Below are 17,293 nucleotides of genomic sequence, written 5' to 3' on the forward strand. Positions count from 1 at the left end.
TTTTTAGCAGGATCAGTTATAACCTAAGATTTTACGATAGAAAGTAACATAAGATTACCAAGATCTCCTTTGTTTATAAAGGTTTCCCTTGCATATCGCATTTTAGTGCTACATAGATATATATGTTTGACTCTAAAAAATAGCACTTTCTGTCACGTACACTTAGTGTTAACAGAACAGTTTTTGTTTATTATCTTGGACGAGAATGTCTAAAAGTATGTAAGAACAAGTAGGAAGTTTAAGGATGTTGCTGATCAAATACCTGTTCAAACCTTAGTATTTTACTTTGTTTTGCTACACGTTTACTGTATACGGATCATATTTCACATTTAGTGAAGAAAAGTGACTATGGTTTTCAGTTATAGATATACGATAAAAATAATCTTGGTAGAAGTAAAACAAGATTCCAATGTTTAATCAAAGTTGTAAAAGTGTAAAAAAATGAATGTGTATTCACATAAAAGTTTCTTACAATAATTATCTGAAACCTTTGAGATTTTCTTTCAAAATTGAACATGCTCAGTACGTGATGAGTATTTTATCCAACCTGTTGTCTAAAAATTTACTTATCAAATAACAATCTTGGGTAACATTGACAATAATGAAGAGAAGAAATATAGAACAGTCATTAGGAATTGACACGAAATGGCTGAATAGGTATCCACTACTTGAGCGAGTTTTCACTAGTGCAAAATCAAGTTTAACATAGTATTTTCCCTTGCGTTCTTCTGTTTGTGATATACATCTTTTATACCAGCAGGGCTATACAAAAGTCTGTGAAAATGTGCATATACGTTTTAAAGCTACTGTAAACGAGTCACAAAAGTCTTTACCAGTTTTGAGACCGCCATGTTTCAAGAAACACAATACAATAATCATACAGAAGTCATCACATTAGTATTAACTACATTAATAACATGTAGGTAGCACAAAGGTCTCTTTCTTTAAAAACATATGAATGTTTCTTTTCTAAGAAAATGATAATCTTTTCCATATAAAACTAATATAACAATACATGAAGTTAGATTTGTTTGTTGATATGTTGGGTTGAACGTCACACCGAAAGAATTATGGGTCATACGGTGACTTTCCATCATTTCAGAAAGAAATCCCAAGTCCCATTCGTACATCATTTAATCACGGGCTGGCATCTGGGTAGATCCTTTAATAAGCCAGCTTGATGGCTTCTTAACATTAAGCCCTTAGCGAGGCCCGAAAAAAAAACAAGTGATTCGAAGTCAGTTAGAAGGTATATATTTAGGCAAACCAGCTCGTGGTGCTTTTGTCCTTTAAAGGAATTTCGTATTTCTTTTAGGAGAGTTAGAAACATAAGGTCTAAATGTTACTTTGTACTCTTATAACGTAACCAACATTCCAGAATGAAAAGTTTATACCTACTTTTACATAGACGGAGCAAACTATTCTAAAATCCTCGTCACAGTAATAATTCAATATAAAACTGTAATATATTTAAATTGTTTTTACGTCATTTTTAAATTTTAACAGAGGGTTCAATATACTGCCAAAGTCGTGTTAACAAGTCGCATCAGTATATATATATTGTTGAAAATAGAAAAACTAGAAAACCCAACCACAGGTCACTAAATACGACATTAATGAAAAACTTCAGGCTCGGTTTGATTGACGGTAGTGGAAATGCAGGCTACCGTCCACGGCCTCTAGGCCCCGGTTGAGCAGAACTCAACAATTTAACATCAACCGACAGAATTTAGGCAAAATAGCGACATCCAAGCTTTTGATGGTCGAAAAAGAGGAATAGCCCAAGCATTGTTTCATACATGTGCGGGGAACTGGGATGCTTCCCTCACTCAAAGATTCTACACCCACATCGAGGTTTTGAACCCATATAGGTAAAAATCAAGTGATTCGAAGCCAGCAGCATTAACAGAAGGTGATCGGATATGTTGAAATAACTAGGTTGAAGGAGCTTTCTATAAAGGTCAAGTTCGTATCTGCAGAGTAAACCCACGACGGACTTCCCGCACTCGAAACGGGCACTCTATCATTAGCCTGCAGAGGTGGTAATAAAATAACGTATTTTGATATACTGTGTGCTACTAGCATTTCAAAAAAGTAAAAGCCAGTATTTTGACTTTTAAATCTTTACAGTCTTTAGTTTCTTTTGAACTAGCATACAAAATTTCTAAACAATCTTCATCAAAACAAATAAGCTCTTGCAATGCTCAGACAAGAAAATGCATGAAATGTTGCTTATCGGTGTTGCTCAGATTGGTGAGAAACTCCTAGAAAGATATTCCAAAATGTAAGACTTGAACGATGGCACTTTTGTGAGCCACATCATTGTAGACCGCGAAGTCCAGTCCTTAGACGCATTTTCTTGTTCATTTTTAGTTCACGTAGTAGAAGGTATTATTTAATCCAACGTTTACGATATCCTCCATGTATGGCTCTGATGGAAATATTGGAATAGTGATTTTCCTACTATGTAATTATGCAATTTCCTTTTGGAGAGGTGCTCCATCCGTTTCAGCATAAAAGTTGATTGCAAATCCTAACTCATTAGGAATGTAATTAATTGTTCATAATAGAACGTTTAGAATAGTGTCTAGAACTGTTATTATAACTGACATACAAATATTCGCTTGAAATTGTGTGTAAATAATCTCTTCCATTATGTTTTTTTCCCTATCTTTTTCGAATTTTGATAAAAATAATTGGATATCTAACTAATAGACTGTTGGCGGATTTAATTCTTTGCTAGAACGTAATGCTCTGTCAGTGTATCTATTAGATCTGGCAGGCGAGACAGACTATAATGTTTAGAAAAAGTATGTGTTCAGGTTGAGCGCCATTTTGGTCACATCGAGCACAATATAAAACTTTATTTTATGCTCTTCTGTGAAATACTGAAATTTATCAGTGAAATAAAATCGATATTTTTACTGTTTTAAACAGTGAAAATATCATTTTTATTTTTCACTGGTACGGAAACTACATTTGAATGCGAAATGATATGAATTATAAATGAAAGGAAATTCCTTGCAAAATATTCTTCAGTAAAGGTAAAGATGTATAAAAAATGATAAAATGATCATAAATATTTACATTTTATCATATTAAAATGCCAAAGAAATCAGAAAACGTAATAGAACTATATATAGTTTTTCTACAAAGACATCCTGACGTCACGACATTACCACGTTATGATGCGATGCACGTGACATTGCGCGGGCAAACTGAATATATTTTGGTAAAAACCATTAAAAATGCATAAAATAAATAGAAAATTGGTTTGTTTCAGTGTAAGATCGAAATATATTTCACTGGTGAACACCATAATTTACATTTTCACTCGTGGCTGCGCCACTCGTGAAAATATTGCATTATAGTGTTAACTCGGTGAAATATATTTCGATCTTACACTAAAACAAACAAATATCCTCTATATAGTGCTACCTCGCTGGAATACCATGCCTAGAAACATGACATTATACAACACTTAGTCATATTTTACTGAACCTGGGCTGATCAGTTCTATAACTATGCTCATATTTCAGCCCGAATTATTACTTTCATAAAGTTTTTGCTTTGACATAGCCTATTTCTTTTCATGCAATGCAGACGTTCTGCATTGATGCCACTTCTGTGGTAACTATGCAAAATAAAGTGATATTTCTAATCCAAAACTTATTTTCCAGTTATGTACTTGTACACGTACAAAAGCAAACACATTTCAATTATTATAGTTAAAATTAGCCAAAATGTCAAATCTTCATTGAAGTAAAGTTTCATGTAGCAGTTAAGCATTAGAGAAAGTTATTAATAAGTAATAGGATTTGAGCAGGAGTATATTATTTTACAGAATATCACCATCTTCTGAACAGAAAATATCATGCAGTTTCTCTTTTAATACCTTTCCCTAGTACACTTTTTACAACCACTATTGTGAACTACTCGTGTTCAAATAACAAAACAATTCACAATATTGGTGTTGGCTGTTTGCAAGCAAAAACCTTTTGAAAGACTATGCAAAGAAAACACGTCAAGTCATTAACAAATTTTTCAAAGTATTCCTCAAAACACTGACCGCTGTATTGAGAGAAAAAGAAACAACAACAAACAATAAAGTTGCCCACTATTCCGAACTTTTAATTTGTAGAAATTTTCTTGACTCTGAACGTAGAATGGTACAAAATTCACAATACGATCTAAACGGTGTGCAAAATGATGTGCATTTAAGTTTCTTAATAAGTTGTCATGTTTAAAAGTGACATTAAACAATACACCAATAGGTTCAGTCAGAAAGAATGATTCCACTTTTGTTCAAATATTACGTTGAGAGCAACAGTTTTTTCTCTTTTTCCAAATAACGGATTTATGAGACGTGTCAATATGAAATATTGTAAGATTTTTCACATGGTATGTTGTAATTTGATGTTCGTTTAAAAAGCAGAAACATACATGATGTAATAGAATTATATTAAATCTTTCGTATGGAACAACGTTTTGAAGGTATTTTTCTCAAAACAATATTGTTTAAGAAATGAAGAAATATGTTTAAGTTTAGATGATACTTTCTTCTACTGGTACAATACAAGAATAGTTCAGCAGCTGCAGGAATGAATGCAAGGATGAAAGGTGGATTGTAGCTTAAAGCACTAACAGCAAACTCATCATCCTGTTGCATTATAGCATACTTTTGTCTTGTCAAAAAATTGATTGTACTTATAATGACATTCTTGTCCTCAACTTTTGTTTGCCATTCTAGCAAAATTGTTGTATACGTGTTTCTCTTAAAGAAATAATAATTAGATTACTATGATTGTAGATTAAGTGCCACAGTAAAAAAGGTCTTCCAGTACTTGGACTCAAGTGTTGTTACATTTTATGGTCCATTTAGACCATGGAGTGTATTTATTTACAATATAGTAGTATTACAATTAAAACTAGGGTTAGGGACGAGGGATGTTGCAGATTTCACAGCATTAGTCGAACGTACTGTTACTTAGTTTAGTTGAGTTCTACGCTTCCAGAGGTTCTTCTAATGAATTATAAACAAATGAGCCGTGTCATGAGAAAATCAACATAGTGGCTTTGCGACCAGCAAGGATCCAGACCAGCCTGCGCATCCGCGCAGTCTGGTCAGGATTTATGCTGTTCGCTTTCAAAGCCTATTGCAATTAGAGAAACCGTTAGCGAACATCATGGATCCTGACCAGACTGCGCGGATGCGCAGGCTGGTCTGGATCCATGCTGGTCGCAAAACCACTATGTTGGTTTTGCCATGGTGCGGTTCAATTATTAATGTTTATCTATCATGAACCCTGTAAATCTTTTTCAGTTACAGGTGAATCATCAACAGTGTATCTAACAAAATTTCGAGTTTCTGCGTTAATTCATGGCATTTTGTAACACGCTAATCTATTGGCATCATTTGGCGTAATTTCTTCGTAATTATCTCAGAGATATGTGTATAATTAAACAATAAATTGGAAGAAAGAAGACTTTCGTTTCGTAGAAAATTATAGACCTAAAATACTGATAGACTTATTCGGCTTTACATTTAAAGATCTCGGAATGACGTTATGTTTGGTATACGATCAAACTCTAATTTATCTGGAAAGTATTTAATTGATTCACAGAAATCGAAGTTTACATTAGCCTACTTCTGAACTGATATTAGAATTGACATACCAATATTTTCTTGAAATTGATTAATTAACTACCTTAATCGTTACGCCACCTTATCTTTTCTACTTTTTTTTCAAATTGTGATAAGTGTACTATAATATTACTAGAGTGTTTGTTGGCAAATTTAATTTAACAGTCTCTGTCGGATCGCCTAAGCTTGTCATAGTTTATACAAGATCTGACAGATGAACTCTCTAGTACGATATTAAAGCACGACCGAAATAATATGTTTATGTAAATATTCTATAAATGAATGATTTTCAATACGTTAAATTAGCATTCTAATACGACTTGATTCATTTTCCTTTTAGACAAAGAAGGCTAAAAGTTTTGTGTTATTTTACAACAATTCACTGTTTTGACGTCACAGTTATTACGCCATAGCGTCAAGTGGTATAGCGGCGCGTTGAAAAAGAAACCAACAATAAGCAGGCAATAATTGACGGACGTCATCAAGGGTGTACTTAAAATCCTTGGTAACGTGTCAGAATTGAAATAACATCTCTCATTTATTCATTTGCTCTTGGATAAAATCATTGTTTGTCGTTCAGATGTGTATTAGTATATCACTTAATTCCTTCGCATCTGATCTCCAATGACTTTATTCAACGACAAATCACTGGATGAGACATATTATTTCTTAAATACTGAAATTAAGTATGACGAAGCAGCATGTAGCAATATACTAGGGACAGTGTTTATACATTGCATGATACTGAACTGTTGTCAGATTTTTCTTTACTAAATTTTGTAAGGAAGACAACTGGTTTATATGGCGCAAAAAAAACTACCTTTGTTATCAAAAAATTGTCATACAATTCTCAATACTTGTGTATATTAATCCAGAGTGTTTTTGATGTTTACTTAGTCGTCCTCCACCTCTAATTCATGCGGGGAAGTTGGCTGTTACTTACGGAGAACAGGTTTGTACTGGTACAGAATCGAGGAACACTGGTTAGGTTAACTGAGCGCCGTTAAATAACTGAAATACTGTTGAAAAACGGCGTTAAACCCAAAACAAAACAAAAACAGCGTATACAGACTTTAATACGTGTATTAGGCATTTACCTAGAGCATTTTATTTCCAAGGGAAATAATTGTTGTCTGACTGTATTATTTTGAAAATCACAGTTGAGATTTTTTTATGTGTGCACCGGTACAGTTTTGCGGGAAAGCGAAAGTTGCCATGGAATTTTGTCTTCTTCTAAAAACAAGGTAAGTTGACAGATCTTTTTGAAAATGAAGAGAAACAGGGGGAATTCTGTAAATTTCTTCTTATATGCAAATGAGCTGAAAATGTATTGAAATGACTAGATCAGAAGTTTATGCCTTTCTAGTAAGTTTTTCCCTACCTTTGACGATAGTTATTAAAAAGTATAGATATCAACCTCTTTGCTGATATTAGTACCTAAAATTTTCAGCCTGTGAATAGCTGTGGAAATTTGGGATTTCCTTTTTTTGAAGATATAAATAGATCTAAGCTATATTTAGACTAAAGTTTTTTTCAGTATAACAGCATGTAGAGAACCCTTACATACAGTCAAATATTCTTGATATTGCAAGGAAATATAATACATTTTTCAAGTGCTTGCTGTTTCTTATGTTGTGCATACTTGATATAGGTCATTGTCAATGTCAACTATCATTATACTGACATTTGAAGTTGTTGTTTTTTTCTAAATTACCTCCCTTATATATGCATTTTTCTTCATTCATTTTATTGATAATTACTTCCCTTTATGTTTAGCAAAAATTCTCAGATTGCATTTAATTAACTCCCTTTATTTAACACGAAAAATTCTCTTGTGTAATGATTATTTGTATATTTTATTTTCAGTGTCTGATACATGTAGTTGCAGTCTGTCTTTGGAAGCAGTAGAAATAACAAGAAAGGGACTGACATAGTGGTATAGTTTGTTATATATGAAGTTTATTGATGGCATTCATGACATGATAATATCATTAAAGTACAACATACATTGATTTTCTGACAGTCATGTGTTATTACATTTGAACTGAGACTGTTTTATAATCAGGTTCATGATATTTTTTTAATATACATTGTATACAATAGTTGCATTTTTTTCAATATTAATTGCAGCTTTATAAATTAGAACACTTCAGGTTCATGTTTGATATAGTTTATTAATGATTATAATTTTAATCATACAATGAGTTATGAGATATTTTATTAATTTTAATATATTTAGATTAATAAATGTAAAAAGTCTGTATTAAATGCATAGGTCATCTTTTGTACAAAAATAAAGGAAAAAAAATGTTGTATAATTTTCATTTTCAGTTTTGGTAGGGAAAAGTTTGAGTATGTACATGTACAGTTGTTTGACCTGTCTTACCCTGTGGCAGTCCAAGCAGATGTTACCATTATGAAAAATGCAGGAGGTATTATGCTTTTGTATGTTAAACAAAGGTCTCAAAGCATTTATAATATGCTGTATGGCTACATTCTTGCTCCTGAAATAACTGTACAAGACAGCTATAAGACTGACATTCCTAACAAGATGTGAACCTTCTGGACTTTATGTCAGCCTGGCATAAACATTTCTTTCCTGTAGCTTTGTGTATCCCTCAATTTACTAAGTACATATCTCCATTCAAAATAATGATAATAGATATGGTTTAGTAATAAATGTGTGATAGCTTTGTAATGTCAACATTCAAAAGTAAAATGAACATGTACTTTGATAATAGATATTGAAATACAAATTTCAGTATATTGTATCAGTCAGCAAAAACATGAAGTACATTTGTATCTTTGTATTAAGATAATTAAAAAAATTATATTCAAATGCTTTGACACTGATTTTATGTTGATTTCCTAGAATGTGTGTGAATTAATGTTTACAATATTTCAGAACTTGAAGACAATGGTTAGTGCAGAAGGGACATAAAGGTTATGATAAAAGTAACAGATATAAATAAGGTAAACTATTGTGATAAAAAGACATGGCCAGTGCTGCACATCACAAAGGCAATATTTGAATTTAATTTTTTGTCACTTATGAGTTCTGTAAAGCTGATTTTGCAATATATATAAAATGATTAGGATTTATTTTTTTACTGTGATCAATTTTTCACATGATTTTGTCAAGACTGACAATTTGTTCATTGGAATAAGATAATTAAAGGCGGCATTGTGTCACATAAAAATATGTCTGCATAGTTGCCTAACATTAAATGTCAAATTGTAAACAAGGAAATTCTAAATTTGGAAAATCCTTGGTGGTTTTCTTCATTTAGCTCAGTTGAAGGAGATGAAGTTTGAAGCAATTTTCACAGTACAACCTCTCCAGAGTAGCTCACTCTGAAGCAAAAACCTCTCTTTAACAACATCATGAGAATTTCCCTAAGCTGAAATATAACTATCAAATTTACTTCTCCAGAACAACAACCTCAAAATAACTAAAATATTTGTATATCCCACAGGGTATTGCTCTACAGAGGTTGCATTGTACTTATAATATCTATGATTTCAAATGCTTTAAGAAAAACAACACTTTCAACAAGGGGAAAAGTGAACATATATTACTCATAAGGTGAAGTTTTGGCAGTTCTCAAGTTCATTGTTTTTGCATGCTATATAAAAACACTTTAGGTAGTTTATCATTATTACATCATATACTAATCAGAGGTTGAAGGTTGTTGTTGGAGCTTTTAGGGTGAGATTATAGGTGAACATCATCAGATTTATCTGTTTATTTTTTTCACCATTTTATTGAATATGTACATTGAATGTTATAAAATATGCAATATTTTCAGACAGTCCTATTAAATAACTTGTCATTTAGTGGATCTAAGTATATGTAAAATTTAAATAAAGCAGCAAGCCAAGTAGCAACACAATCTTGCTGCTTAAAACAGGTAATTCCTTAGACAAGTTGAAATTAGACAAAATGTCAATTTGTAGAGTTACCTGACTTGCTGCTTGATAATATATTTCTAAGATTAGAATATCTGCAAATGTCTAAAATGATGTTATAATTGTTTTAAAAACTATCATGTTTTATTCTCTTTATGTAATAAAGTTTTACATTTGTATTTCCAGAAGTGCTACAAGTGTGTTGTCATGTGAAATGGAATTTACCCAACTGTGCTGCATGATGTATATTCAAGTGCAAGACAGCCATGCACCAGCTGTAAACTGAGATGGACCCATATAATAAATATGTTGACTTTCCTATATATTATCTTCTGTACAAATGTGTTCATGACAAGACTGTATACATATATTGTTAAATCATTTTTTATTTCCATTATTGCATGCATGTAAGAAGCAAGCATTTAACAATTGCATTCATAGAAGTGTTAAAATGTGATTAATCTAATTTAAAGAAACACATTTAATTGGACTTTTTAAGTTTCATAGTATTTTTGGTGGAGATTGACCCAGTCATTCAGCAACTTATACAGTCTGTGTGTCATTTCTTGTATGTTATAGTTTTTTTAATAATACATTAAATGTCAAAGTTATGGTAAGATGAACTCATTCATCACTTGTAGATTAATGTTAAAGCAGTTCAACATTTTACCATAAGTTAACTAATATTCTATTTAACCAGAGTTGTCACATATTTTCATATAAATATTTGTATAATACAGTCTAATCTAATCTACATATGATGTACCACAATTTTTTAGTTATATTTTATGTTGATATTTTATGTTGTTTTCATGTCTCAACATATAATAACTAACATCAAAGAAACTTAAGTATTTTACAATTTGGTTGGTATAAATGGTTGTTTTGTTTATATATTTTTCTTCCATCCAGGTGAATAAAGAAATATACATTTCAAAATATCTCATCATTCCAGATAAGTACACTACATAATCAAGATAAAAGAAATAAGAACAATATATGTTGGTGGAATTTTATTTTCAAAAATTTGATATACAGTCTTTCTAGTATTTACTTCTTTAGATATGTTGGACTGAAATGGGAATAACAACATACTTTATTTTTTGTAGTCATAAGTTAATATGGGAATTATTAACTTAACTTAACTTAAAAAGATTTTATCTCACTGTTATGCCATCTGAGCTTTAATATTTTTCAACATTGTCATTGGCAACAAGGCTCAAAATTATTTGTTGTGTATACCTTGCATTCATGTGTGATAAATGCTTTTATGGTATTCTTTAATATAATTTATGCTTTTCATCTTACCATGTATTAAAAAAACATAAATTTATTTGTCTGAAAATTAAGGTAAAAATACTGACTGATTAAATTGCAATATAAGAAAGCTTATTTGAGATAAAGGGAGGTAATTCCATAAAAATATATGTAGAATGTAGATGATAAATGTAATGAAGGGAGGTAATAAAATATTGTGAAGTTATTAGTCTTCATTTCTTTGATGAGCTAATTAATTGTTTTACATTTTGGTTTATTAACTACAAGTATGACCTAACATGTGTACCTGTCCTGAAGGAAAATAAAAAATGTTGTTTGATGTCCTTGTACTGTTAAGTTGTTCCTGTATTTGTTTACATTCCATGTCTGAATGAAATGAAGAAACGGACTTTAATGAGGGTATCCCGGGAAATACCTAAGTTTATTTTTATATCAGCAAATTTGATGAGATAGTCATTCACGAGTTGTCTATCCTATTTCCAAAAAAGCTATGGGGACTAAATTTTTGGAGTAAATATCTCTTTTAAAAAATAACACACAGCATTTTAATATTGTATATATATTATCTGATGCACTTAGCAATATATATTTGGAGTCAAAATGTTAAAAATTCCGGTTTTAATTTTTTAGTTACAATGTCTACGTGTATACATCATTTAATATCGTGAAACTGATTAAATTGTTATATGGAGTCTGGATAAACCATCACAAATTTGGACAGGAAATAGAGGTACGTTCAAATGCTGGTAAAACTTGGGATTATAATGATCTCCAAATCCTTCCCGTAAGATAACTGGAACATCATGAGTAATTCACGATGTTTGTGTTGGCTGTTTTCAAGCAATTAACGAAAACCTATCAGGTATATGATATCTTTCGGGCTTGAGTGTTTCCTGTTATATTTATATCATGTTACAGACTGAAACTTTGTCTGCTTACCTCATAAACATAAAAATGTGATTTTTGCAAAAAAAATTGCACGTGAAAGCAAGAATGGCACGTGTTTCATTTGCTAGCTATCGAACGTTTATTTTTTCAAATATCTGCTTACTATGCCTAAAGAAAGAGAGTATATCAATAATGTTAAATGAATTGTTATCTCCTCCAATGAAACATTCACCAGTCATCAGATATTGATTGTGTATAATTTGTTGCACTCTTTGCTGCTATCTTGAAATTGTCAAGATAAAGTGCAAAAGTGTCATTCAAATTCAAAGTACTAAAGCAGAAACTGTAGAGTAAAACTTGCATATTCAATTGCTTGTTGTGTTTGTGAGTATGGGTATTGGGCATTATTATTTTCCTTTCAAAGACAAAACCATGTCGTAGTTAACCTTGAATCCGTAGTCAATTAGCATGAGGAGTCAACAAGACAAGCATGCATGTATTTCGTAAATACGTTTGGTCTTCCCGAGGATAAAATACAAATGGTGAGACTATTAACATTTAAGTCTTTTTAATCTGATAGATTTATTTGCTGCAAACAGAACAAGTGAGTTCTCTTCCGTCAACATACGGTAGACAAGGCAGAGTCCCACAAACTGCCTCAACTAAATAGAGAACATTTCCATTCGTATTTGCGCTCCCATGCAGAATTGATTCAGGGTGACCGTCCATACAGATATACTCTCCCGCTGCAGGGTGTCCTGACGAAACAGTCATCAAGTAACCCGTGTACTCAAGATGCCATCCTATAATTGAACAACAAAACAAAAAATAATGGAGTATTCGATACCTGCACGTACAGGAAAAATTCATATACGACACGAAATACCAAAACACGTATACAAGAATAAATTTTGCACCTACTATGTACTCAAAGACGATTCTGGGGGCATTGTCTAATTAGAAACTACATATATTATGTCACTGACTTTGTGTAGGCGGCGCAATAATTGTACCTTTCTGCATTCTCGACTGGACATGCATTTTACAATATCAAAAGAGAGTTATCTATCAAAGGTTTGCTTTGTTCTTATCTCTGTAAAACCATCCATTAAATTATATTATTTACAGCAATTTATCAGAAGGATTTAGGTACATATAGGTGCCGTCATACCGGTATGACATTGTGTCCTCGCTGGAAGCATGATATTCATCGACCGCTTCGTGCTACAAACAGCACATGGGACATCTTCGTCCATCATGTTTTTATCAAACGGATTGAAGTTTCCATGATGTTCATACTCAGAGCCGTATATTTTGTTTCCTTCATCTTAAAATAGAAACAGAAATGATTCATTTTGTCAAATGAGTAGGCAAAATTATTTCCTTTTTCGTGTAAGAATATTATAAAACTTTCTTTTTCAGTCAGTATACCATCGTCTTGAAATTGTTTTCATGTTCCTTTTTTTGTACTACAAATTAAAACAGGAATGCACTCTTTAATTTAATTAAATTTGAATCATTCTATATTAATGAAAATGAGTGATGTGAAAGAAAAAAAATCAGTGAAAAATGATACAATTATAAAAACGGTTGTATCAGTTTTACTTCTTTTAGTTTACGTACTCTGTATTCCGTCTTCATATTTCCCCCAGGTAGGGTCTTCTGGTAAACAAAGATAATTTGCAGGGCCCCCGTTATCCGTGTAGACATTTCCACCCATGTAACCTATCATTTAACAACTGGAATAGCTTGAATAAAATTCAATGATATATAAGATATTACACTTTTAAAGATTTTCTTTTAAAAACATTACAAACCGGCGAATTTTCTTTTCTTCACAAATTTATTAAAACGAAGTGCCTCTAAACATTCTACGCATGGTATGTCAATACAAAATCTTGGTAGCGGCGATCAAGCTAATAATATATCATCCAGTTTATATAGTCTTTGTACCGACTTTGTGTAGAAAACATAATACTAGCAATTACCTTTGTAAACTAGAGTCGTATTTCCCGGACATGTTGTTCTTCCCCATCTTACATAAGTACTTCCCATTTCTAGAAAGTAAAGGGTTTGATTATTTCACGATCAACTTTAGTTCTCGAAGAAGAAACCACGGTTCACATCATTCGTCTACAATGAGACTCCAGTCAAAATTGGAGTTACAGCAATGAAAAAAATTTCAGACCTTAGTAAAGTAACTGTAATCTATTTGATAGGTACGATGTCAACTTAGAATAGATTGAATTACTGACAAATAGTACTTTAATATACCGCTCGTGATTTTGTCACATGCCGCTAGTTGGCAGCGCTTCACTGTTTTCATTTCATTGTTCCAGTGTGCGTGCGTTCATGTGCGTGCGTGTGTATGTGTTTTGTCTTTTGTGTGTACGTAAGTATGCATATGTGCATGTGTTCATGTGTGTGTGTATGTGCGTGTATTTGTGTGTGCACGTCCATTCTTCCGCTGCTCTGGTTTGTTTGTGGTGTAGGGAGGATGCGTTTTTGGAACTTGTCTTTCCCTATTGAATAATTTATCCTTGCTTTCCCCTTTCCCAAACGCAACGCTCCTTCTCTACCTAATTCCAGTTTTGTATTTTCCGTATATTTAAAATATACTTTGTGTCGGTCCTACCTCGCCGCGATGTACAAGGATCTGGTTTTGTTGCTGTGCTTTCAGGATACCTAACCTTACCTTTCAATTTTCGTTTAAAACTGAAAAGCAGCTATTTACGTAGTATTAAAAAATACACTGAACTAATTTTTAAAAACGTCATCTATAATTGGAAAGAATCTGTTCTTTGCCAATATGCCTAACAAATACGGGAACAAGGGCGTAATTTTGCTCTGCTATAGAAAGCATGACTACCTCTTTCAAAGTTCGTGTTTAAATCAGTTTACTTCGGAATACAGCGATCCGATCCGGTCGACGGTAATGAGTATTAAATATATGTTGAAGTCATGAGAACGTAAAAAGAACTGTGAGGCTCTCTATAAATGTTGGATAGGTGAGGTTTGATTCTATCTTTCATTCATGATTTCAGAATGAACATGAAAATATTTGCATATATGTTGCAAAAGTAAAAAGTTCACTAAATATGTATGTTGTGCAATTGTTGTGTTGTTTCTTTAATGCATTTAAATCTGGTCACAATATAGACATTAAATTAGAGCTCGCACCTTTTTATACAAAAAGAAAACATATTACAGGCACCAAAGTTTTAAACATTTTGCCACTTTACCTTGCCTCATTTTATTAACTTCTCCTCGAAGCCGAATAACCTCCGTTTCAATATCCTGTTCTTCTACAAATCTTTTCCCAGGGCTATTACAGTCAGTCTCTTTGAAATAAAAAAGCACACACAAAGCCATCAGCATGTATCTTTCTAAACCTTCAAATTTACAATGATAGGTTAGGAATAAGATGCAATAATTTTGTATTTAAACGTTTCTAAATACAGTGTAAAGGTATATGTCGCTAAGGCGAATTGATCTCCAACTATTAATACATAGTTTTCTCTATCTTTTTTAAATTTTTTTTTAAAACGTTACTTTCCGTGTTGGATATTCATATCCGAAAGCTGTCCATTTTTCTATGAATGGACAGTTTGCAGATAAAATGACAGCAACAAACAATTATTGGAAATCCCACTTTTCCATTAAGGCGTGTCAAATTATAAAAAAAGCACTTTAAGCTGCAAGTTAAAACTTTTCAAATGAGTCTATCGGCATCGAACAACATATTTATTTATTTAAACAACCAATTTCCCTACATCATTAAAATCTGCTTTTTTATAAGTATCGATAGCATAAATCAAATATTTTTGAGAAAACAAATTGAAAAAGCAAAAAGTTGTCTTGTACCTTTCTGCCTCTTCATGAGTTCTGCTTCAACAGCTCCAAGTCTTTCACGTAAAAAATGAACTTCATCCTTCAGACTTTGGTAAGCCAATTCTGCAGGTTGATCACTATACACATAGCCCATCACATATAAAACCATCATCAGAAAATAGGAAAACATTTTTATCATTTAAATATTTGTCTTCAATTATTTGAAAACTTGCAACATGTGGAACAAAGATATAACACCGGCACGCTGATAAGAGTAGTGTCTATAGTCATGTACATGACCCTTTTGTGAGAAAACAAGATATGAAATATTTTTACGTTTCAAATCATACTTGTAAAGAACTTGTTTTATTTGCCAAAAATGTGAATTGTCATTTACAAAATGCTCATATCCAAAGTATTAAAACAATACGTTAAAGATCAAACAGGATTATTTCATAAAAGATCAAAAGGTAGGACTTGGAGACAAGGTTTACCTTCTCCACAAAAGGAAAGAGTAAGAAAATTAACAGCAAATTCGTTTTAATAATCACTCTTTAAATATCGTAATAGACCTATACATTAACAATACAATCTAATTTCTATAATGTACCAGTTGTACGTCACCTTAAAAGAAAAGAAACAGAAAGTTGACTGACTGGAATAGGACTGTTCAACTTCATGCAATAGTAATACGATATGTGAAAAAATAAACTGTCAAAAAGTGCTGAATATCAGAATAATTTTTATATTGATATTTTTATTCACAACACCATGGTTTTGTTATAGTAGAAAACTTTTCTAGAAAATTCGCTTAAATTTCTAAATATTATAGCATTACATATTACATTATTAATCATTACCATATAATAATTCATTGCGTTTCTTAAAAGCATTGTGTTTGAATGTTCAAAGCTTTCTTTCAGTCATTTTGTTTCCATTTTTTAAGAAATCTACAAAATGATAATACTTTGTCTTCCTCAATATTTCGATGGTATATATATGAACGTCTAAGTTCACAATACATTACACATTCTATTATAAAATGATATCCGTCTTCTAAGACGTTACAAACATGACATAATCTTTCATTTATTGGTATATATGCTGGTCTTGACCAACGGCCTGCTTCTATTTGCAGTCTTTGAGAAAAAACTCTTAATCTTACTAATGATTGACAAAATTTATCGTTTTGTGAAATATTCTAAGTATGACTGAAACCACCTAAAATTCAAAATGTTTCTATAAAATAATGCTAAAGTTATGTACATAAAGAAGCTCTTGGAATATGGATAGCGGTTTCAAGTCAATTTGAGCAAAATATATTTGGTTAAGATCCCTACACAAAATGACATGAATTAATTTATCTATTCACAAATATACATATTCCCTAAAAGCCTTTAACTAATTGATATAGTATATTCATGCCTACTACGCCAAAACATGTGTCATGTAGGAGCAAAGTCTGCATAGTACATGCTTATTTAGTAGGCACATTTTAGCACAAATGTATAAATATGAATATTTTGCAACTAGCCTTAACTGTAGACACTGGTATCTAGAAAACCCTTAATATTACAAACAATCTAGAATTATTATTATTATTCATAGTAAACAATCGTTACATACTGCTGAAAGAAATTATTCACTAAATACTTAATAAATTATGGTGTGAAAATCATTTACTGGTGATATTTAGCAACCAGCCCAAGCCAAAGCAGGAAGCCATCCTTACCTTACATTTGA

General features: G+C 31.8%; 1 protein-coding gene and 1 long non-coding RNA gene across 2 annotated transcripts; one reads left to right on the forward strand and one right to left on the reverse strand.

Moving 5' to 3' along the window:
• The first annotated feature begins 6,933 nt into the window (after nucleotides 1–6,933).
• Nucleotides 6,934–8,722, forward strand: LOC128550232 (uncharacterized). The gene is made up of 3 exons (XR_008368170.1): nucleotides 6,934–7,580; nucleotides 7,976–8,076; nucleotides 8,550–8,722. It is a non-coding gene; the product is annotated as an uncharacterized LOC128550232 (long non-coding RNA).
• Nucleotides 8,723–12,262: 3,540 nt separating this feature from the next.
• Nucleotides 12,263–15,840, reverse strand: LOC123537045 (short-chain collagen C4-like). Its single transcript, XM_045320585.2, has 6 exons — nucleotides 15,584–15,840; nucleotides 14,962–15,060; nucleotides 13,708–13,776; nucleotides 13,343–13,444; nucleotides 12,891–13,046; nucleotides 12,263–12,522 (listed from the first exon to the last, which is right to left on the reverse strand). Exons 1-6 carry the CDS (start codon nucleotides 15,747–15,749, stop codon nucleotides 12,302–12,304), a joined length of 813 nt encoding a protein of 270 aa, XP_045176520.2. The 5' UTR covers nucleotides 15,750–15,840; the 3' UTR covers nucleotides 12,263–12,301.
• Between the last annotated feature and the right edge of the window lie 1,453 nt (nucleotides 15,841–17,293).

Source organism: Mercenaria mercenaria, chromosome 17 (genome assembly GCF_021730395.1).
Source record: "Mercenaria mercenaria strain notata chromosome 17, MADL_Memer_1, whole genome shotgun sequence".
NCBI classification, from domain to species: domain Eukaryota; kingdom Metazoa; phylum Mollusca; class Bivalvia; order Venerida; family Veneridae; genus Mercenaria; species Mercenaria mercenaria.